This window comes from Pezoporus occidentalis, unplaced genomic scaffold (assembly GCF_034315485.1).
Source record: "Pezoporus occidentalis ecotype Australia unplaced genomic scaffold, CSIRO_AGI_Poc_V1 ctg42, whole genome shotgun sequence".
In the NCBI taxonomy this organism is placed as follows: Eukaryota; Metazoa; Chordata; class Aves; order Psittaciformes; family Psittacidae; genus Pezoporus; species Pezoporus occidentalis.
Genome location: NW_026915747.1, coordinates 5,144,127 through 5,165,957, shown reverse-complemented (window position 1 = coordinate 5,165,957; position 21,831 = coordinate 5,144,127). Strand labels below are relative to the sequence as shown.

General features: G+C 48.0%; 1 protein-coding gene and 1 long non-coding RNA gene across 4 annotated transcripts in view; one reads left to right on the top strand and one right to left on the bottom strand.

Moving 5' to 3' along the window:
* Nucleotides 1-21,831, top strand: part of PLXNA4 (plexin A4) — a 467,834-nt gene that overhangs the window by 22,861 nt on the left and 423,142 nt on the right. For all 3 annotated transcript variants that reach the window (XM_062634250.1, XM_062634251.1, XM_062634252.1), the window contains exon 2: nt 4,863-6,126. In XM_062634250.1, coding sequence (XP_062490234.1) covers nt 4,948-6,126 — 1,179 coding nt within the window. In that variant the 5' untranslated portion in view covers nt 4,863-4,947. The remainder of the gene's footprint in view (nt 1-4,862; nt 6,127-21,831) is intronic.
* Nucleotides 1-21,831, bottom strand: part of LOC134171747 (uncharacterized) — a 369,803-nt gene that overhangs the window by 261,255 nt on the left and 86,717 nt on the right. The gene's annotated exons all lie outside the window — the stretch shown is intronic.

Here is a 21,831-nt window from a genome sequence, read left to right as displayed (position 1 = left end):
AAGAAAAGCTTCTATCCATGGTAATCAGGGTTTATTAAAGGAAGCTGGGGAAAAAAAAAAAGCCCTCTTTAGCTGAGATTAAAGAGATTGTGTAGCTGCACTTGGTGCTGAATTGCTCTGTGCTGGCTCCGTCGCTGGGCGTCTGCCTTGTCAGCATCCCTGCACGGCCTCCCGCATCCTGGGAAATGAATAGCTGTGCCTGAGTGAAGCAGAAGTAAACAGAGGAGCGTGATGTCTGGTTAATGCTGGGCTTCATTACCCACCCAGCCCGTGCCGTTGGCATTGCGCAGGAGTCCCAAGTGCTGTTGACTTCCTCCTAGCCATGTATTGCCTGGTGGAGAAGTCACCAAACCCATCCCACCAGCCACTGGGTGGTCAGACCCACTGTGCAGGAGGATGTGGTGGGTTTTCTCCCTCCCCAGTGCTGTTTTGATCATGTCCTAGATGTTAATGTGTGCTTTTGCTCTGAGCCCTTGCCTGAAGCTGGACCCAGAGCTGGTTTGCTTCAATGGCTTTTTTGCAGCCACATTCTCATGCGTGATTCCTCTCGCCGTTGACCTTGCAGTGGCTGTGGCAGAAGACATGGTGATGTGATTCTGTCTGCCCCCTTTGATGGCAGGAGGGTTGTGTGTGTGTGTAAGCCAAATGGGGAGATGCTGTCATCTCCCATGTTCACCCAGTCACACGTTCCTTTCAGGGGCTGTCATTGTAGAGGGGTGGTTTTGTGCCAAGAGCATGACCATGGCTTTCATGAGATTGTCAATCAAAACCGAATGCCCCAGCTCCCTCTTTCCCAGTTCCCTGGACACTTCCTCCTAAGTCCTTCCCTCCCTCTCAGTTGACAGACCAGTCCTTTGTGTCCTTTTTATGCCTGATCTATCCCTACTTCCTCAGCTGTAGCGCATCCTTCTTGACTTCATCCCCTTGGAACCTGCTGTACTGTGAGGGTGTATTCGGCATTCCCTACCTCACCCATCTAATAACAGCCACCAATGAGTTAAAAGGAGTTAGGAAAGTTTCTTCCTCTGAGGCTTTCTTACATCCAAACTTTTCTTGTCCAGGGCTGCATGTATCGTAGTGTTGTGTGTTGTAGAGTCTTGGGATCATGTCCTAGAGAGCCCTGAGCAGAACAAAGTTGCATCCTTTAACTCAGTGTTCTCTAACCCTTGGTGGAAGTTGTCAATAACAGCAAAAAAGTAACCAGGCCATAACTTGCTGCCCTTTAGGTGGAAACCAGTCCTTAAACCAAACTGTGAATATAAAGGTGAATGTGTTATTTGATAGCTTTGTATTGCTGTGGCCTGCAGCATCCCCTCTGTACCACCACTGCCTGTGAAGGGTGAATGGAGGACAAGGTGTTCATGACAGAGGGAGAAAAAGCAGGGCTGCTTTCTACCAAAAGCTCTTTCCCTACAGACCTCTGTGACTAGAGAGGCTGTGTGACCTTCTTAGGGACCTTAAATGTGCTGTTGTGGCAGGAGCCATGTAGAGGGACAGTTTGGTCTCATACAGGAGCCCTACATGGTGGGTCGTGGCGTTAGTGCTGGCCATGTCCCTGGAAATGGAAAGGAGAGTGAGCCTGGCTCTCATGGGAAGGCAGTTTGAGCTTATTTTGGCTTAGAGCAAAGTCTGAAGCCCAGACCTCACTGTGGCCTTTGTTATTTGCTTTTTTCTTCATATCAATCATATCATATCATATCATATCATATCATATCATATCATATCGTATCATAATATAATCACTCTCTCTTAGACCAAGCAGCCTTAAAGACGGATATATCTATGCCACTGCATTATTTGTCTTCCCAGCTGCTGTGACTTCTGCTATCCAGACACGGGTCATAAAAAGACATGCATAGCCCCCTTCTCCTTGGTGCATCCTCTAAGAGGTAGTACAAACTGTGCTCTCTTCTGCAAGCTAAACGACCAGTCTTGGCTTTGCTCTCTGATGTTATTTATTAATAAATAATAGCAGCCACATTATAAATTATAGCCCTTGAAGGCTCAAGAACTGGTTGGGACTGCAGGACAAGCTAAGGCTGCGCTCCAGAGGGTGCAGGGCAAACAACATGAGCAGATGGGAGAGGAGTGAGTGCCAGCAGTTCACAGAGAGAAAATCCTGCTCGTAGGGTCACTCAGATGGCTGGTGGAAGATGGCAAAATAGCCCCAGGCTCCTGCTCTCCCCACCTCTTTGTCCCACAGGGATGCTCCTGCTTGCTCAGTGGCTATTGGTGCTGTCAGATTATTGATGCTCTTTCCTCTGCAGGTGAGCATCTTCCCCCATGAGGTTCGCTGTCTTTGAAGCCCCTTTGTCTGCTGCGAAAGGGACTCTTCATGCAGCCTTCCTGGAGCTTTCATGTCTGGAGTGTACCTTCTCTCCTTGGGTGATATGGTTTAGTGTGAGGTGTCCCTGCCCGTGGCAGGGGGGTTGAAACTGGATGATCTTAAGGTCCTTTCCAACCCTAACTATTCTATGATTCTATGTTGTGTTGGTCACTTATTTTAATAGGGATGTTTCCTCCTGTTGTTGCAACTCAACTCTTGGGTGTTGCGATGACCTTTGGGCAGAGGGCTCCTATTGCAGAAGAGGGGTTGTTCATTACTTCTTCAATCGCTGGGTCACAGCAGTTCCCATTTCCCTGTCCTGCAGCTGTGCTGACTCTGCAGGACTAAGAAGAGCGAAATACAGTGGGATATAGGGGCGAAATAGAGATCTTTTAGGACTTGAAAAGAATAATTCTTTCCTAGATCTATCTAGTGCCCGATCAAACCCGTGTCTTAGAAATATGGATCATAACTCAGAAGTGACAGGAGCCGGTGTTCAGGATTGCCACGTGAGGTTTCTGAACACAGGACTCAAACAGGGACAGCTTCCCCTCTTCGGCTGCTCTCTCAAGGATGGCCTCTCCTGAAAGAAGAATGGTTGTGTGGGGAGAGCTCATCCCATCGCCACTCTATCTATCATCATAAAGGTTATTAAAAGCCGACGTGACCAGCCTGCACATCCCTGCAGAACAAATCCTCTCGTGTTCATGAGACAGTCTTGCAACCTCTGTAGTCTAAGCTTCATTTTATTAAATATTTGCTTGACCAGGAAGGCAAAGCAGAGCAGGGTAAACACACCTAAAGTAAATGTGGAATGACCTTTGTCCGTCATCTATCCATTGCCTGCGGCTGCTGCGGTACGGAGGGCAAGTGGGAGGTGGAGGTGGTCATACAACAGCTTTGAAATGCTAGCTACTAGGAGAACCTGGAAAGATTTTGGGTGGCAGGAAAGTGGGGGATGCTCTACAACCCCAGATTTACCCTTTCCACTGTCAGATCTAATCAGACTACAGGTCGAAAGAACATGGGATTTATTCTCTTTATTATTTCATTGTCGTTAGCAGAGTTACACAGGTTTGAAAAGGCTGAAATCCAGACCTGTGTCACTGCCACTGCTTCCTCCCTGCTGGGATCTGCAAACAGTGATTTCTTCCTCGCCTTTTGTATGTGTGGGGCTGGCTGTCATCACTTTTACTCAGCTGTTTACACCCCTGATTTCAGCAAAGTCCCTCTGTGAGGGATGGGACTCTGGCCTGCAGGAGCAGAGCTGGGGCTTGGTTTGTGTCCTTTAGAAAACAAGAACAGACTTGTGAGATTCTGATCTGGGTGTTGAAGAGGGATGAAGGGGGGAAAGATCTGTGTGCCTCAGCCTGGCCATGTAGCAAGGGTTGTGCAGTCATCAAGGAACCTGGCTTGTGAGAGCTGAGCTGGCAGGACTCCATCTCTCACATGCTTGGTGGGGCCATAAAGGGCTAAAATTGTTCTTGGTACAGAAGCAGACATGAAAAAGTGAAGGAATAGGGAGCAGATGGATGTATTGAGTAAGGAGGTGCATTGCCATGGCGCAAGGATGGTGCTTGGTGATTATGGAAGATGTTTGTATCCCATACTGCTCCCACCACCTTCTCTTTGGAAAGTTGGTCCCTGAGTCATTGATCTTTCCAGTTCATGGTCCTTTAGACTTTATTACTGCTAATAGTTAGGCAGCCCCTTTCTCCCCATTCATCTGCTATGCCCAGGGGGAACTGGTTCTGTCTTTTAGACTGTTTCCTTGGCTGAGCTGTGGGTGGAGAGCAGTCTGGTGATGAGAACCCATGGGAGGGTGGAGACCTGGTGCTCTGTTTGCTCCATGCTTGGCTGCGTGCCCTTTGTAGACATTGCTGCAAAGGCTGGCACACTACAGCCCCTATGTCTGTACTCCAGGCTGGACTAGCATGAGGCAGCTTTGATCTGGAAGCCACAGAGAGCCTGATCAAACAGGCCCATTCTGGACTGAGGTCTCCCGAATAGAAAGGATGGTAATGTCAGACCAGAGCTGGCTTCTTCCTGGCAGACTTCAAGGGTGACAAAAGAGCTCAGCATCCATCTAGACCTGTCACTGTAGGCAGGTCCCTGACCTTCTGTAGGCTTCAGTCCCTCCTCCAACAGAGCAGGATAATAATCCTTGTCCAGCCCTGTCTTCCTTGATAACAAATACGCAGTTGGCAGTGCAAACAGCAATAGTACTTGATGCCTTTTGCACTGCTCTGGCTTCCAGTGACTTTCTGGGCTGCACCATGGAGCACAGGGGTGTGTGTGTAATGGAGAGTAAGAAGGTGCCAATTTATTACTCTGCTGTGTGATTTCTGCTCTTTCCACCAGCATCTTTTCTTTCAGGAGGGCTCCCTTTGTGCTGGTTTTAAGTAGAGAGCTCAGAGACCAGAAAGGGAGGATTAGCAATTAAATAGGCTCTGATGATGGCATGGTTGTGAAGGAGGGAGGAGGAAGGAATACTCCATAGTAATGTACTTCTGTTTTCTTTTGTCTTTGCTTGTAGGACAAAATCTGCCAGGGAATTGGTATTTTGAAGACTTGTACAGCTTTTAATCCTCCTTCCCTTGGGAATACAAACATTTGTAATCATGTCACCGGCCATGTGGAAATGGACTTGCCTGGTTTCTCACCTCCTGCTATCCACCACAGTGTCGCCTCTTGGTAGGCAGCAACCACTCCATCCAAAGAGGCCCTTCATCACCTTTACTGGAGACCAAGCAGAGGGGAACTTCAACCATTTGGTGGTTGACGAAAGAACTGGGCACATTTACTTGGGAGCTGTCAACAGGATCTACAAGCTCTCCAGTGACCTGAAGGTCTTGGTGACCCACCAAACTGGTCCTGATGAAGATAATCCCAAGTGTTATCCCCCCAGGATAGTCCAAACTTGCAACGAACCCTTGACACCCACAAACAACATCAACAAGATGCTCCTCATAGACTACAAGGAGAATCGATTGATAGCCTGTGGGAGTCTTTACCAGGGCATCTGCAAGCTTTTGAGGCTGGATGACCTCTTCAAGCTGGGAGAGCCCTTCCACAAGAAGGAGCATTACCTCTCTGGGGTGAATGAGAGTGGCTCTGTTTTTGGAGTCATTGTTTCTTACAGCAACATGGATGACAAGTTGTTCATCGCCACTGCCGTGGATGGCAAACCTGAGTATTTCCCCACTATTTCCAGCAGGAAGCTCACCAAGAACTCCGAGGCAGATGGGATGTTTGCATATGTCTTTCATGATGAGTTTGTGGCCTCTATGATCAAAATCCCCTCAGACACCTTCACCATCATCCCTGACTTTGATATCTATTACATCTATGGCTTTAGCAGCGGTAACTTTGTCTATTTCCTAACTCTACAGCCTGAGATGATCTCACCACCGGGCTCCACCACGAAGGAGCAGGTTTATACCTCCAAGCTGGTTCGGCTTTGTAAGGAGGACACAGCTTTTAACTCCTACGTTGAGGTGCCCATTGGCTGTGAGAAGAACGGAGTGGAGTACCGGTTGCTCCAAGCAGCCTACTTGTCTAAGGCTGGTGCTATCTTAGCAAGGTCTTTGGGTGTTGGTCCTGAGGATGATATCCTCTTCACAGTCTTCTCCAAGGGGCAGAAAAGGAAGATGAAGTCCTTGGATGAGTCTGCTCTTTGCATCTTTGTCCTGAAGAAGATCAATGACCGCATCAAGGACAGACTGCAGTCCTGCTACAGGGGAGAGGGGACGTTAGATCTGGCCTGGCTCAAAGTCAAGGACATTCCCTGTAGCAGTGCGGTAAGTGAAGCCCCAAAGCACCCAATCTTAGCCTCCTCCTGTGCTCACAGAGCATGGCTTACCAATTAGAGCAGGGACTAGGAGCTCAAACTGCCTCATCCCAGTGCTGGCTCTGCCTCACATCACCTATTTTAACCCGTTCATGCCTCAGTTTGCTCATGGATGAGCTGAGAAGGGTATCACTTTCTGACCTGCCCAGACATGCTATGATTGCTGATGAGCTAAGCCAAGGGGTCTTGAAGTATTTTGCTGGAATTTGCCTATTGTGGTTACTTTGCTGTACAATTCTTTAGGGGTGAAATTACATTTCCTTGTGCAGCCTTGGCTCAAACCTAAACCAAAACAGGACCTCGATAATGTCAATGGTTTGCACTGGTTTCTGTGTCTATGGGTGTAAGTTTCCTTCCCTGGGTTGAAGTTGGAGCAGGATCATTCAGGGAGCTTTGTGAAGCCAGGGCCTTATTCTAGTGCTAGGAAGCACTGGTCATTAACCATCAAAGTCCCTCATCTTCCCGTTCCAAGCCAGCTCTGTGTTGCCTCTGCACTGAAAAATTAAGACCTGGCTGCAGATCCAGGATTAAATGCTGCCAGATTTAAGGGCAGGGTAGGGGAAGAGGCTGGTCTACCTGACCTACAAATGGTCTGAAGGAATTGCCTTAGTTTAGTCTGTTGGTTCACTAAAGTGTCACTGCAGAAATGATACCATGCATGGAGCTCGGTATTCCAGCCGGCACTGCACCCTGGCTGCTGTAATAGCCCCTTCTCTGGGCTTTGATTTCCTCCCTTAATTAGCTCTTTCAAGTGAGAGGCAGGTTCAAGCCTGAGCAAAGGGAATATGGAGAAACACCAGAGTGCTTTCCTGCCCCATAATCTCAAGGATACGGGATTGCTCTGGCTTTCTCTTTGTACTCAAGCTTCCTTTGCTGGGGGATCACCGCTGTTGCTCCTTTGCAGGACAAGGGCAAACCAAGAGGAACACATGGGAATTTAACTGTAGGGAGGCTGATCCTGCCTTACTCTGCCCTCATTCCCCTTTACACCAGTGCTCTCAGCATCGCTGCTTGATCTTGCACTGCTCCCATACTCCCACACCAAACATGCAGAGGGACAAGTCCTTCATTTTAGTTGGGAACTTTTCTGCTTAGACCTGCAAAGCTCCCTATGGAGTATTGCACAGGGAGAAAGCCTGTGCCCAAATCTGGCTTTGAGTGTTTTGTTTAGCCTTAAGGCCTCTGCACATTCAAAAAGCTGCCTTTAGATTTAACCTGGGAGCTTCCCATTGGAGTTGCTTTCCTGGGCTGTTAAGCCTCTCCATGCATTTGCGTATCCGTTCTGCTTGTGCTCCATACTAACGTTTGCATTACCGGACCTCCCAAATCAGGGGGTTTGAAACCTCCCAGTAACCTGGCTTCTGTGGCTTTAGATAGGAGCAAAACTGTCAACAGCTCTCTTGCATCGTTTGGTGTGAGTCCCACCCAAGAAGGCAGATACATCAGACTGAATTTGAAGGGACAGAGGCTGGGGAGAGGATAAGGCTGACACAGTGGGAAAACCACTTAAGAGTATATTTGCGACTGCATTTCTTCACTCTGAATCAGAGATGCTAATGCTTCCCAGCTGGAAAAAGAGCCTGGAGATCCTTGAAGAGAAAAAAACAGGGAGTCTGAACAGTGTAACTAAGTAGGCTGTCCTCTCTTTAAATGAGTCTGCTTAGAGCTGCTGGCAAGGCCTGTCTGAGATCAGCTGTGCTGCCCGAGGGAAGAGGTATTAGTGACTTGGCTGCTGTAAGGGTTGCACAGTCCAGCTGCTAAGCTTGGAAAATATTTGATGGTTGGGGAAGTATTTTGGAGCCTGGATATGGGTCTGAGGGCCTCGTCTCCTTTTGCTGATGTCCTGCTTTGCCAGCTATCCACCAGCACTGCCGCTCTGCCTCTTAGCACGTGTATTCGAGGCAGCTCTAAAACCAATTACAAACCCATCAGTGAGACTTTCCCTGGTTTTGTGTGGATGTCAAATGTTTCTCTGCTGGAGCAAATAGAGGCTTAACCTGCTTGTGATTGAGGCTGGACCTGAACTTCAGCTCTGCTGCCCTGCCTGCAGCAGCCGAAATCCTGCGTGTGAGCAGATAGAGATGAGGTGCCTGGTATTGAGCAGATGGGTAGAGATGAGATATGGGAAACCATCACTGAGCATTGCAGAAACACTATTAAAAGACATATTCGAGTCTTTCTTTATGGTATTAATTGTAGGGCAATGGATTATGGAGCTGGACTCACTGCCTTGTCCTTGCATCTTGCTGCATGGGCAGGTCTGGCTTTGGGTAACAAATAGTTTTCTAATAGGGTGATAGATGACTCAGAGGGATCCATATGTTAGGATGCTCCTGTTCCTGCATTGGCGTAATGCTTATTCAAGACTGCTTCAGGGCAAGAGAAGTCTCTTGAGGACCACTACCAGCACAGATCTCTTCACTTGCAATATGCACACAAATAATTACAGGGATGTGGGGGAATGTTGGAGTAGTACAGTGCAGAGTCTGCAGTTTCCCTGATCAGTCAGCAGGAGCTAGGGAAGTTGAGGCCAGGTGGGACTTGGCAACAAGGTGGGCTGGACACACAGTGTCTCATGGTCAACATGCAGCAGGAGGCATTGGGTCTGCTGGTGTCCTGCAGGGTTGAATGTCCTGGAGCCTGGTTTGCAAACCCAATGTGAAGGTAAAGGATGGAGACACAACTGGAATGAGCCTGCTCTTCTCTTGTGCCAACCACACGTGCATGCTGCAGGGCGGTGGAACTAGATGATCTTAAGGTCCTTTCCAACCCAAACCAGTCTATGATTCTATGTTAGCAGTGTGATAGAAGAATTTCCAGAATGGGAAATAGAAAAGTCCAGAGATGAATAGAGGATCCTCAATGTTCATTCCTCCCCTGTTCCTGTGTTGCAGCTTTCCTCCTATTAATCTTCAGCATAAATCAGGAAAAAAAATGATGGATTTTTATGTCTAGGCAGTTGATTTGCAAATTGGCACTGTTCACTCAGGTGATGAACAACAGTTCCAAGTAATACCTCTCTGGTTTTCCTTGCTGAAAATACAGGATAATAGCTTATATTTAAACAGCACCCTTGACCCCAAATGCTTAGAAATTCATATAATCAGAAAAAAAAAGAGGCTGGATTAAAAAAAGGGAGTCTTACGGGGTCATCTGATTCACCCTTTTGCCCTACTTGTAACATTGCTGACAGATGTTGGTCTCACCTCTTCTTAACCTCTAAGCAATGGGGCAATGTCGGGAGGTTCATCTCTCTCCCTACATGATCTGTCTTGGCTGCTTAGGAAGCTTTCCTGCACGTCTAATCTAAATCTCCTCTCCTGATACTGAAGCCATTCCTACTTACAGAGAGCACCTTCATCCCCTCTGGCTATCTAGCAAGAGCTTTGTGTGTCACCAAAGTGTGACCACTTTTGTGGTGCATTGCTTAGCATCAGTGTACGGAAGAGAGGGACCGAGGCTGTGTGGATATACAGGGTGTGGGTAGGAGGAAGGGCTATCCTGGAGGGAAAAGTAGGCACACTGGAACAGGGTGCCCAGAGGAGCTGTGGCTGCCCCATCCCTGGCAGTGTTCAAGGCCAGGTTGGACACAGGGGCTTGGAGCAAGCTGCTCTAGTGGAAGGGGTCCCTGCCTGTGGCAGGGCTTGGAACTGGATGAGCTTTAAGGTCCCTTCCAACCCAAATTCTATGATTCGTGTTAAATAAAGAGGGCCATGCTTTAAATATGTTTCATAAACTTTGTAATTAACTTTGTAACAGTTGAGACATGCTAAATTTCTTAAAGTGGTACTTTGGGAGGAGGATGGAGATGTAAATGGCCTATTTTGTATAGGACTTGATCACTGGGGGAATCTGTTGATTTGCATTACTATGGAATAGGATTAACAATAGGTGCATTTTGAAGCCCAGAGGTAACAACATTACTGGGATGCTCACTAATGGAGGCAGGAGCAAGCAGGTGAACTGCTGTGTAGAACATACAAGTATGGATGAAGAAGAGGAGGGTATTGAAACTGACCCCAAAGCAGCATAAGGGTATCATGGCCTGCTAGGGGAAATGCAAGAGGAATGGGAATCCTTGCTGGAGCTTTGCCTTGCAATGAAGCCCCAAACATGTGTCATAGAATCACAGAATCATAAAATAGTTTGGGTTAAAAAGGACCTTAAGATCATCCAGTTCCAGCCCCCTGCCATGGACAGGGACACCTCACACTAAGCCATGTCACCCAAGACTCCATCCAACCTGACCTTGAACACTGCCAGGGACAGAGCATTCTCAGCTTCCATGTCAATGGGACACGATGCTGGCTGTCAGCTTAGGAGCTGGTTGCACCCTAGAGCTGCTGTTCTGGGAGATCCTGGTGTCCTCATCAGCCTGATGTCCCTCGCAGCATCACCTGCTGCTCTGCAGCTTAACAGACGCCAGTCCCTGAGCTGAAAAGGTGTCACCTCCATCAACATAGCTTTTCCTGGATACACAGCTTGAATATCTGTCCAAGATAATCAAAGTGGCTGTCCCCAGCTATCACCTGGCTTCTGCCTTTTGCTGGTGTTTTCTTTTCCTTTAGGCAGGAAATGGAGTTTGACTGTTTAAATTACTGTATTCAGTCTCTTCCTGTTTTTCATGGCAGCGCTGTCACCTGGGGGTGAAAAGCAGTGGTTTTGAAGCTGACCAGCCAACAAAAGGCCTTGTGTAAAGAGCTGGGCGATATTTCTCCAACACTTTGCTAACAGAGGGCGGGCAAGGTGGGTGTTTGGGACCTGAGTCATTGTCTGACAGAGAATTGGCTATAAAGGCTTCCTGTGCTTCTGATGCTTCAAGGCAAACCTAAGTCAGTAACTCCCTAAAGCATCTTTGCAGATACTGGTGCCTACAGAGTCCTGCATCTCCTCCTCGAGGAACAAGCATCCACTTGTTCCTCAAGTGGAGCCTGCTCTCCTGCATCCTCCCTGCCCATCTGTTGTGGTTGAACCCCAGCTGGCAAGCAAGCCTCACGTAGCCACTTGCTCGGTCTCTTGCTGGTGGGATGAGGGAGAGAACTGGAAGGTAAAAGTGAGCAAACTCGTGGGTTGAGGTACAGACAGTTTAATAGGGAAAGCAAAAGCTGTGCACAAGCAAAACACACCAAGGAATTGATTCACCACTTCCCATCAGCAGGGAGCTGTTCAGTCATCGCCAGGGAAGCAGGGCTCCATCACACATAATGGGGACCTGGGAAGACAAAAACCATGACTCCAAATGCCCCCTTTTCCTCCTTCTTCCCCCAACTTAATATGCTGAGCACGACACCATTGTTGTGGGATATCCTTTGGGTCAATTTGGGTCAGCTGTCCTGGCTGTGTCCCCTCCCACCTCCTTGTGCACCCCAAACCTCCTTGCTGGTGGGGTGAAGAGCAGAGAAGGCCTTGCTCTAGTGTACAAGCACTGCTCAGCAGTAAGAAAACATCCCTGTGTTATCTACACTACAGCACAAACCCAAAACACAGCCCCAGCCAGCTACTGTAGAGAAAATTAACTCTACTGCAGCCAAAACTAGCACAATCTCCACCCCTTATTCCATACCATTTACATCATGCTGAGATCCCACACTACCCAATACATCCTCATTAACTCCCACCTCCCTTCCCGTCCTTTGATATAATGCACAGATACCGTTCCCTTAGTTTATGGACAACCCCTATAAAATGTCTTTAAAACATCCATAGATGTCCAGAGTTTCTTTAGTCCATGGCTTTGGGCTCCATCTGTTATGGTGGTCGCTCAGGACAGGGGGGTGGTGTGTTCCATGGAGTTATGGGGCACCAAAGCCACAGGTTAGCTGAATGTGGAGGATATATTGCTGATTAGTCCTTCCATGGATGGCTGTGAGGCATGTCTGGATGCCACCGGGGAGCACAGACATTCTGCTTTGGCAGCACGAGCACCCCATCCCATGCTGGTCATTGGGGCTGATCCATGGGCCACCCAGCTAGGAAGGGCCGTTTCTAACTCAGGTGGTAAAAGGGTTTTTGTATGGTAGGAGACAGTCAGTCTGACTCCCGGCAGTTGTTGGTGGTGGGGTAGCCAAGATTTTCCTATAAATAGCCTATTTCATGACTTTTCTCTTCTTGCCAGGGCTTGTATTTGGTATCACTGGTGTTAATAAGACACAAGTCTGACAGAGCACTCCTGAGATAAGAGGATGGGAAGCAGCATCACCCTGTGTTACGGGAGGACTGGCTAAGGCATCGTAAAACAGAACTTGCAGTGCAATTGCAGCTCAGAGTCCTGGATCTTTGTACTGCGCCCAGTGTTCCCAACTGTTGCAGGAAGAGCTGGAGAGGACAATTTTTGTGAGAGAAACTAGTGATAGGAAATGGGGAATGGCTTTAAACTGGAAGAAGGAAGATTTAGATTCAATATAAGGCAGAAGCTCTTCCCTGTGAGGGTGCTGAGGCGCTGGCACAGGGTGCCCAGAGAAGCTGTGGCTGCCCCATCCCTGGCAGTGTTCAAGGCCAGGTTGGACACAGGGGCTTGGAGCAAGCTGCTCTAGTGGAAGGTGTCCCTGCCCGTGGCAGGGGTTGGAACTGGATGAGCTTCTAACACAAACCGTTCTATGATTCTATGAATATCATGCTTGCTATTGTATTCCTCTCTAGCATAGGGGACGGAAAACCAAGGTTGTTTAGAAAGAGGGACACGTGCTGGAGGTGTTAGAAAGAAGGGGCATTTTAAAGAAAAAAAAACCCTTGCTTTAAAAACTAAAAAGCAGGAATTGTCATCTCTGTCATTTCCCTCATTATCTTCCCTTAAAAGGGAAAGGTTGGGGTAGAAAGAGAGTGTTAACTTTCGCTTAGCCCTTGGGAAAAGGAAAGCATGGAAGTAGGTCAATGTGATACTGCTTTGACATTTTGCACACACAGCCCCTGCCCATTTCTCCTGGCTGGTATGTGAGCCTGCTACTTTCCCATGGGAATGACTCGGTCCCAGGAATGAGCTATCAGTTTCGTTAGACCTCGTAGTGTCACTGCTTGCCATGAGGGCCACCCTAAGCAAATCTCTGCTGGTGTCAATGTCACTTGTGCTTGCACAATTGTGGCAATCTGTTAATCTCTACTGTAAAGACCATGTACAAGCCTTTTGATACACGTGGGCTTTGCTACAACAGGGGCTGTTCAGCCTGGAGAAGAGAAGCTGAGTGGAGACCTCAGAGCAGCCTTCAGTGTCCGAAGGGGGCTACAAGGATGCTGGAGAGGGGCTTTTCATCAGGGACTGGAGTGACAGGACAAGGGGTGATGGGTTCAAAGTGAAACAGGGGAAGTTCAGGTTGGAGATAAGGCAGAAGCTCTTCCCTGTGAGGGTGCTGAGGCGCTGGCACAGGGTGCCCAGAGAAGCTGTGGCTGCCCCATCCCTGGCAGTGTTCAAGGGCAGGTTGGACACAGGGGCTTGGAGCAAGCTGCTCTAGTGGAAGGTGTCCCTGCCCATGGCAGGGGGTTGGAACTGGAGGAGCTTTAAGGTCCTTTCCAATCCAAACCATTCTGTGATCCTGATTCTATGTCTTTAAATTATACAGAGTGATATTTCTGACCCAAAGGGTTCAGGGAGAATTGAGGTCAGTCCTTGGTCACCTTTTAGCAATGCTTTCTTCTGCTTCCTCTGAAGAGGCAAACAAGAGCAGGAGCCAAAACAACAAAAAAGGATGCAGCGTAGTCTGTCAAAGGCAGTAGCTTCAGAAATGCAGTAATGCCTCTCTGGGAATGCCCATTGGAGACTCAGAGACGGAGCAAACAGGCTTGTTACTGCCAGATCTCTATTTGTATAATTGGTCACATCAGTTTGTGTTGGATGGGAGTGTGTGTGCATGCGTGCAGAGTGTGTTGTCAGACGGACTTGCTGAGCCCAGCAACTTTGATAAGAGGTGACAGCATCCTCTTGCTGACACTGGAAGCTGGGGTGGGTGGAGGGCTTAACTGGAGAGCCAGTATGGACAAGGACTCTGGCTTAGGGGTTCTGCAGCTGAGCTCTGTGATTTGCAAATGTCCCCCATACACCTTCGCACACCTCATACAGGGATGCTCGAGAGGGGCTTTTCATCAGGGACTGTAGTGATAGGTCAAGGGGTGATGGGTTCAAAGTGAAACAGGAGAAGTTCAGGTTGGAGATAAGGCAGAAGCTCTTCCCTGTGAGGGTGCTGAGGTGCTGGCACAGGGTGCCCAGAGAAGCTGTGGCTGCCCCATTCGTGGCAGTGTTCAAGGCCAGGTTGGACAGAGCCTTGGGTGACGTGGTCGAGTGTGAGGTGTCACTGCCCATGACAGGGAGTCAGAACTGGATGATCTTAAGGCCCTTTCCTTCTTAGCACTAATACATTGATTAGCATGCCTAGTGTTCATGCTAGGCACATGGCAGTTGGGTGTAATGAAGTTGCAGGAAGGACACCCTCTGCTTTTCCATTGATGGCTGAACAGTACTGGATGAGCACAAAAGGACTTCTCCATCACCCATATGTACATCCAGCATCCATAGCTCAGCCTGGGTATAGCTTCTGGCGGCATCTCAGTCCTCTGGACATCCCCAGAACCCCACTGCTGTTCATGTGGGCATGGGGATGCTCACCTGGTGAGACCTCATTTGCAGGCACCACATGGGTTCCTCTTCACTTGTCCCTCCGTGGTGGTCCTTTCTCCCATGTGCTTTCACCCAGCTGGGATAAAGAGACTTTCCTGCCTCTGTAAAGTGCTCTGCTCTTCAGGCAGGGAAAAAAGTGGCTTGGAGGCTCAGCAGGAGAGAAAACTGTAAATTTTAAAGCACCTACAACAACCTAAGCTGCACTTAAGGGCTGTAAACCAGGGGCTAATTGCATGGAGAGGATGATTGCATTTGAGGTGTTAAGTATGCTCCTCGGTATTAAATCCCTGTCCTTGAAAAGATACTTCCAGATCAGTGTGCATGAAGAAATACTGCTGCTGGTAATTCATTACCTTCTTATCACACCCCCACCCTGTTACTTCTCCTTCCAAAATCCACCTTGTTTGTCCTAGAGGGAGGGGGGGGTGGAAGAAAAAAGCATTCTTTGGAAACAGCCTCCTTCTTAAACCCATTTATTTCCTTCCTAAGCATAAAGCAAGAGGAAACCCTATTCCTTTAAGTGGCTGGGTGCCAAACCCACTCACAGTTGCTGTTCTCTGCCGGCTCCTCATATCTGGATGACCCTGCTCAAACAAAATGTTCATTGAGGACAGAGCAGGGCTCAAGGCTGCTGAGTTGCTGTTGTGTCTGAGTTTTTTTCAGGCACAGCTCCCTCCCCCACCATCAGTTCCATCTCTGGACCACACTGGTTCTGCCTGAGCTGCTCAGCATCTCTTAGCATCAGCCCCAGGTGCTGGTGGTCCCCTGCTTGCTGCTGATGCGGGTGAGCAAGGTGCCAGCTTCTTCATCACTGCTTGTGCTTCATGCCACATGGACATTAGTTTTGTTTCTGGAAACTGGTCTTTGCTGCTTTCCCTGCCAGCAATCCAGGCTGTTTTCTTCTGTGGTTAAGCCCTGTGGTTGCACATGGCTCAGCCTTGCATTCTTTTGAGGGCTCCATATGATCTCCTCACATTCTTTTCCATGCCAGGAGATCAGCTACTTTTCAAACCTGACCTCGTAGTGCCTGGCCATGAGGTTGTCTGTGTGACAATGGGAATGCTTGTGCAACAGTTGGTTTCTTTAAAGGCAGCAAGCAAAATCCAGCCATTCTGGAAGAGCCAGAAGCAAAGTGGCTCCAGCTCCGTTCATGAGCCTGATGCTATTTAAAGCACCTCCGGACTGGAGGCAGGAGTTTGTACAATAACCATTCTGTTGAGGAGGGGGTTTTATTCAGGACTGCTTTCTGGCTCAAATCCTGCACAGACCCTTTCTCACTTGCTTGATGCAAGTTGGGGTGAAAAACAGCGCAGGGTCTGTCTTAGTACTTGAGGAATCAGTGAAGATGTTTAGCCTCTGGGAATGGTCTGATGTGCATCTCTATTTTATATTACAACACACACACAACATGAGGTTTGTTCCCTCTCCCCAAACAAGCATGTTTCTCTATTTATCCAATTTGCATGGAAACATGGGTCCCAATTATACCAGGTAGGATGATACAGATGTTGAAAGCACCAGTTGTGAAGACTGGCTGGTGTGAAGATGGAGATGAGAAAGGCTGTTGTACCTCCAGGGATATGTCCATATCTCATCTGACTATATTTCTGCCCCAGACACTCCCAGCCTGGCATCTGCATGACTGTGCTAGTCTGGGATATGATTTTGCTAGAACTTTGCTTGAGAGGCATTTTATTAGCACTGGTGCAGTCTTTGAGTAGCATAACAGCTTTGGGACCGAACGCAGTGTTAGCAGAGGCAGCATGGACCTGGCTAGATGGATATGTCCAAATTCAGGATGGAGCTGGTGATTTGGGCATCCTGCACACAGGTACCTACAAACCAGCCTTCTCTTCGGCCCTGCTTTGTTGCACAGATTGATGTGAGTGTGTGGATGAATGTGGCTTGCTGAAATGCAGACCTTCATTGCATCTTTCGCCTGCAGATTACACAATACATAGGACTTAACATCTTCCATGTGCCACCAGCACCCAGTTGCTTCAGTTTGGAGCTAGTAAACATTGCAGCCCAAATGTTTTCTGCTTTAGGGTATGGATTCTAATAATATTTATCATATTTTAAGAAGCACTTGAAACTCAGGAGAGGGATGCCACTGAATGGTAGCACCACAAGAAGACCGAGAGACCTCTGTTTCCTTCTTGCAGTATTGGAGCTGGCGTTGCTGATAGAGCGTGTGGGTGACATTAGATCAATAGGAACAACATCCTGTTTCAATGTCATTACCCCATCATTGTCAGTGATCCAAAATATAACAGGATTTGTTCAGCTGATTTATCCTGTAAACAAGCAATATTAGCCAGGCTCGTATTTAGACAAACAGAAAGAGTGGGAGAGGCAGAGTGAGGGAGCATGCAGAAGGGAATAATAGACACGTACTCCTGCTAATGAGAGAATGACCCAGCACTTATCAGTCGGCTGGGGCTATTGCTTGGGATCCTGAGCCAAGAAACACAGGGCTGTAATTGTGGTGTCCCTTCTTCTGAGGGCTGGCTGCAGCCTTCCACTTGCACAGTCCCACTTTCAGATGCAGGAGAGTTCTGAGCTTAATGGCCTGAGTGAATTTATACTAGCCTGACACAAGTGCTCTGAATTCCTTAAGTACCAAGATCTGCACAAATAGAGGCAGCAAGTGGGGGATTTTATTATTCAGGGCTCAAGTGCTTTAGTTTGTTGTTTAAACTGATAACCAGGGCTTCTCTAAATTCATTTTCTATGAGGTGATAGGACCAGACACAATTCAGTCCTCCCTGATACAGATGCACAGCACAACACTCTGTTATTTAATGACCAGGCCAGGGATTCTCATACCCAGCCAAGCTCTCTCAATTTCCCCATGCTGAAGAGCAACAGCACATCCATGTCATTCATTATAACACTTAACTTACCTTCCCAGGACCACGGTGAAGCTTAATTAATGCTTTTAGGAGGCCCCGGGATGTCCGGGTGAAGGTGTTCCTTGCATGCAAAGCAGCGTTGTTGTTTCATTTATATAGTGCTGTTGGCTTGTGTGGCACTTTGCAGCCCAGATGATAATTTTGCCTGTGTAACAAAATAATAATTACAGTAATTGTGATTCAATGGAGAATCTCTGGTGGTGCCAGCGTAGGGGAGGCAGCTGGACTCTATGCGGCAAGGTGCTGATGTGCGTCACTGCGATAGGAATAAGGGGGTGTCTGGCAGCTGCCAGAAATGCTCCAGAAATGCTGCTTTAACCATTCTGCTCCCAGCAAGTGCTGGGAAATAATGGGCCAGGCGTGTTATCTGTGAAAGGGAGGGCAGGTCAGCAAAGAAGGCTCCTGCATCCTTCAATGTTGCATGCAGCAGTGGCAATGATATTGTTGTGGAGACCTTAAGAGAGCCCTGCAGTGTGGCTGTTGTGTCATAGAATGATTTGGGTTGGAAAGGACCATAAGATCATCCAGTTCCAACCCCTGCCATGGGCAGGGACACCTTCCACTAGAGCAGCTTGCTCCAAGCCCCTGTGTCCGACCTGGCCTTGAACACTGCCAGGGATGGGGCAGCCACAGCTTCTCTGGGTACCCTGTGCCAGCGCCTCAGCACCCTCACAGGAAAGAGCTTCTGGCTCAGATCTAATGTGAACGTCCCCAATTTAAGTTTGAATTTAAGATGGGTGTGAGAGTCTGTAACTTGGAGAAGGGAATGTTTCTTTGTTGAGAGTCCCTGTGGGGCAGATATGCCTGAGAGAAACCCATGTTACTGCAAGGACGCTCATGGTTATGGGGCACAGCTGATAGTGAATAGAGCTCCAGTCTCTTCATACACCCCTTTCATCACTGCAGTTGATGAAAGTTTCCAGGAATTTGTTATGCAGACAACCTTTGTCCAATCATGGAAACACGACATCCTTTAGGATAAAATGCAGCAGCCAACAAGTACTTCTTCTCCCAAAGGCATCTTTCTGCCTACACAGAAACCCCTTTTCCCCCATGATTTTACCTCTCTGAGACTCTTACTCCCCATCTCAGCTACAGCAGCACCAGGGGAAGTCAGTGCTTCAGATGTGTAACACAGCTTTGCTGCTGGAATACATTCTTACAGAAGAGCTCTAGCAGCTTATTTGATCAATACTTCACTGCTGAAAAATCCCTAAATGCCTATTTACCCAATAGACCATGGCGGTTTCAAAGGCAGAGCCTTTACACTCAATAATGCCTTTTTTTTTTGGGGGGGGGGGGGGGTGTATTACATATTTCAAGTGAATTTTTTAAAGCTCATGGAAAGCACCAAGCTGAGAGCCACAGAGATCATATTCTTCTGATTATCCTTCAGTGTTTCACCCATACAGTCCTCCGGCCTCTGAGGCAGCAAAGGGAAGTTAATGGGACTGCAGAAGACCTCAACTGCTTTTACAGCTGCTCTTTGGGTGCAATTTATCCTTCTTGCTTGTAGGTACAGTTGCCACCAGTAAGGGGATAAACCTTAGTGACCGCACACCGCAGGGATCTGATTTTCACCCCAACTACATGGCTAGGTGTGCTAATGCTGAGATTTCAGATTGGAATGCTAGGAATGGCTGGGGAGAGGGTGAAAATGACTTCAGAAAGGAGACCTGTCACAGAGTGATTTGGGTTGGAAGTGACCTTAAAGCTCATCCAGTTCCAACCCCTGCCACGGGCAGGGACACCTTCCACTAGAGCAGCTTGCTCCAAGCCCCTGTGTTCAACCTGGGATGGGGCAGCCACAGCTTCTCTGGGCACCCTGTGCCAGCGCCTCAGCACCCTCACAGGGAAGAGCTTCTGCCTTATTTCCAGCCTGAACTTTCCCTTACCCACTCTCTGCTGACTTTCTGCTGAGCAAAAGGCCTGAAGACTAAAGAAACCTGTTGATCCCTGTAAGAAAGGCAGCCTCCTCTTTGGGAAATTGCCCATTTTACAACATGGAAGTATATGGTATAGACTGTTGGGAAGCCTTATACTCACAGTGTAGCAGGAACAGAAGTACAGGCATAAAAGATTTGTACTACATTAAGATGCTAGAAACTTGACACTAATACTTGAACTGATGCTTAAACTACAGACCTAAACCCCAAACACCTGTACCAGTTCTAGTCAGTTTGGATAACTTTACCCACTGGTCTTGCATTCCTGGATTATGTTTGAATTAAAACCTCTTAGCATAGTGAGTGCAATTTCCCTGTAATTGGTAAAGTTACTGTAACTGCACTGTCATTTGTATATGGTGACATGTAATTGCATGGTAACCAGTGCTGTGGTTGCACAAGTGAAAAGCAGCGTGCAATTATAATGTATTTCCAAATGCTGGCTCTTTATCCAGCTCCCATTATATCACAGAGCACCCTGGGGAAATAGTACTGGGTGTTTTTGTATGTAATTAGACTGCAGGCTAACCACTGAAGAGTGGGTTGGTTGGTGATCTGAGCTATCTTTGGTTGGTGGCCCAAGGTTCCCATCTTTTTGGCCACAAAATTTCCCTGTGGTTTTGATTTGCAGATGACAAAGGTCTACAGCCACTGATGCTCATTGGGAAGCCAGCAGCCTTTTCCTGACCCATTGTCAGGAATGTGTGTGATCGGGAGGGCAGTAAGAGGCATCAAATGATGTGAATGACGTGGCATGAGTTGAAATTTGGAGAGGCTGTCTCCATCATGCACTAGGACTTCATAGATAGACACAGCCAACTTCTGACTCAGAAGCAGCATGGCCAGAAGCAGAGATACTGCAGGAAGTCAGAGGCAGAGTCTGTCCAACATGAGGAAGGCAAGGTACTAATGCCAGGGGTAGGGCAAACCACCATTGAACCAGAAGTTCACCAAGCATCGAAGCCCATGTTGATACCACCAAGAGCACATGCACAGGCAAAGAGAAGCACAAGCCTTGGGTACCATACTGCTGCTGTTGGAGGTTAGAGACCTGTGGTTTGCAGGGAGATGGTTTCCATCATTTGAAGCCCCAGTGGGTAGGAGTTTATGGTTCACCCCTGCAGGAGGTTTTCTAGACCCTAAATTTCCCTGTACATCTTCAGGTACTGTGAAGTTCCTGGTGACAGGTTATTCTAAGGCTTTCATCTCTCTAGATTTCTGAATACCCTATTGAGTAGGATACATGCTCACTCTCACCCTCAGTCCTTGCAATCCAGAAGGAAAGATCTTACAGTCAGGTGATGGAAAAGACCTTGGATATCTCCTTGTGAAGGCCCAGATGCATATTACTTTTGATTTCTTATTGCTGGCAGCACGGACAGCTATATTGTATATGTTCCCTCCATTGTCTGCCGTAGCCAAGCCTGAGATAACCAGAGTGAGAAGCCAAGTACCTGCCATCGTATGAAGACAGGCCTGTTAGGTATTAGCAGTAAATCAAAGGCAGGACTTGGCTGTTGGGACAGCCTTTATCCCCAGTGAGACTGTGGAATTGCTTTAGAGCCTGCTGAGATATGTGGAAAAAGGCCCCCGTGCTTTGACTGGGGAGGAAGATTTCACTGGAGTGAAAGCAAGGAGGGACGAGGGATGGATAATCCTTCATCGAAACTTTTCCAGAAATATGGATTAGGATGTATTTGATTACCAGGGGCTGTTTTAGAGGCAAATAGCAAAAGCAGATCTTTAATGGACAATTGCAGTTTATTATGAGCAATGTTGCACTGACCCCCTGATATCTGGTGCTCCAGGCATTTGCGCAATGCTGAAGTGCTCCCTTTGGCTGGGGAATGGAATGAGGACAGGTTAGGAGGGGCTGTAATCAGAGCTCTAACCCTTCTGCTGAGTTTGGGGGCTTCTGGGGGCTCAGCACATCCCACGGGGACTGAGCCAGCACCAGCCTTGTAAAACCATCCTCTCCAGGAGGGCTCGGCTGTGTTAATTATTTATTTGATAGGCTTAATCCTGGAGAAGGCAAATACCTGCCAGAATCCTCCTGTAAATTAGGCCCTTCTGCACATCCTTCCTACCTCAATGGTGAGCGTGGCACTTGGCTACAGTGTCACAGCTGTGATGAACCCTCTGGTTGCTGATGCTGGGATGGGTGGCAGGAGCAGACCAGAGCCTCTCAC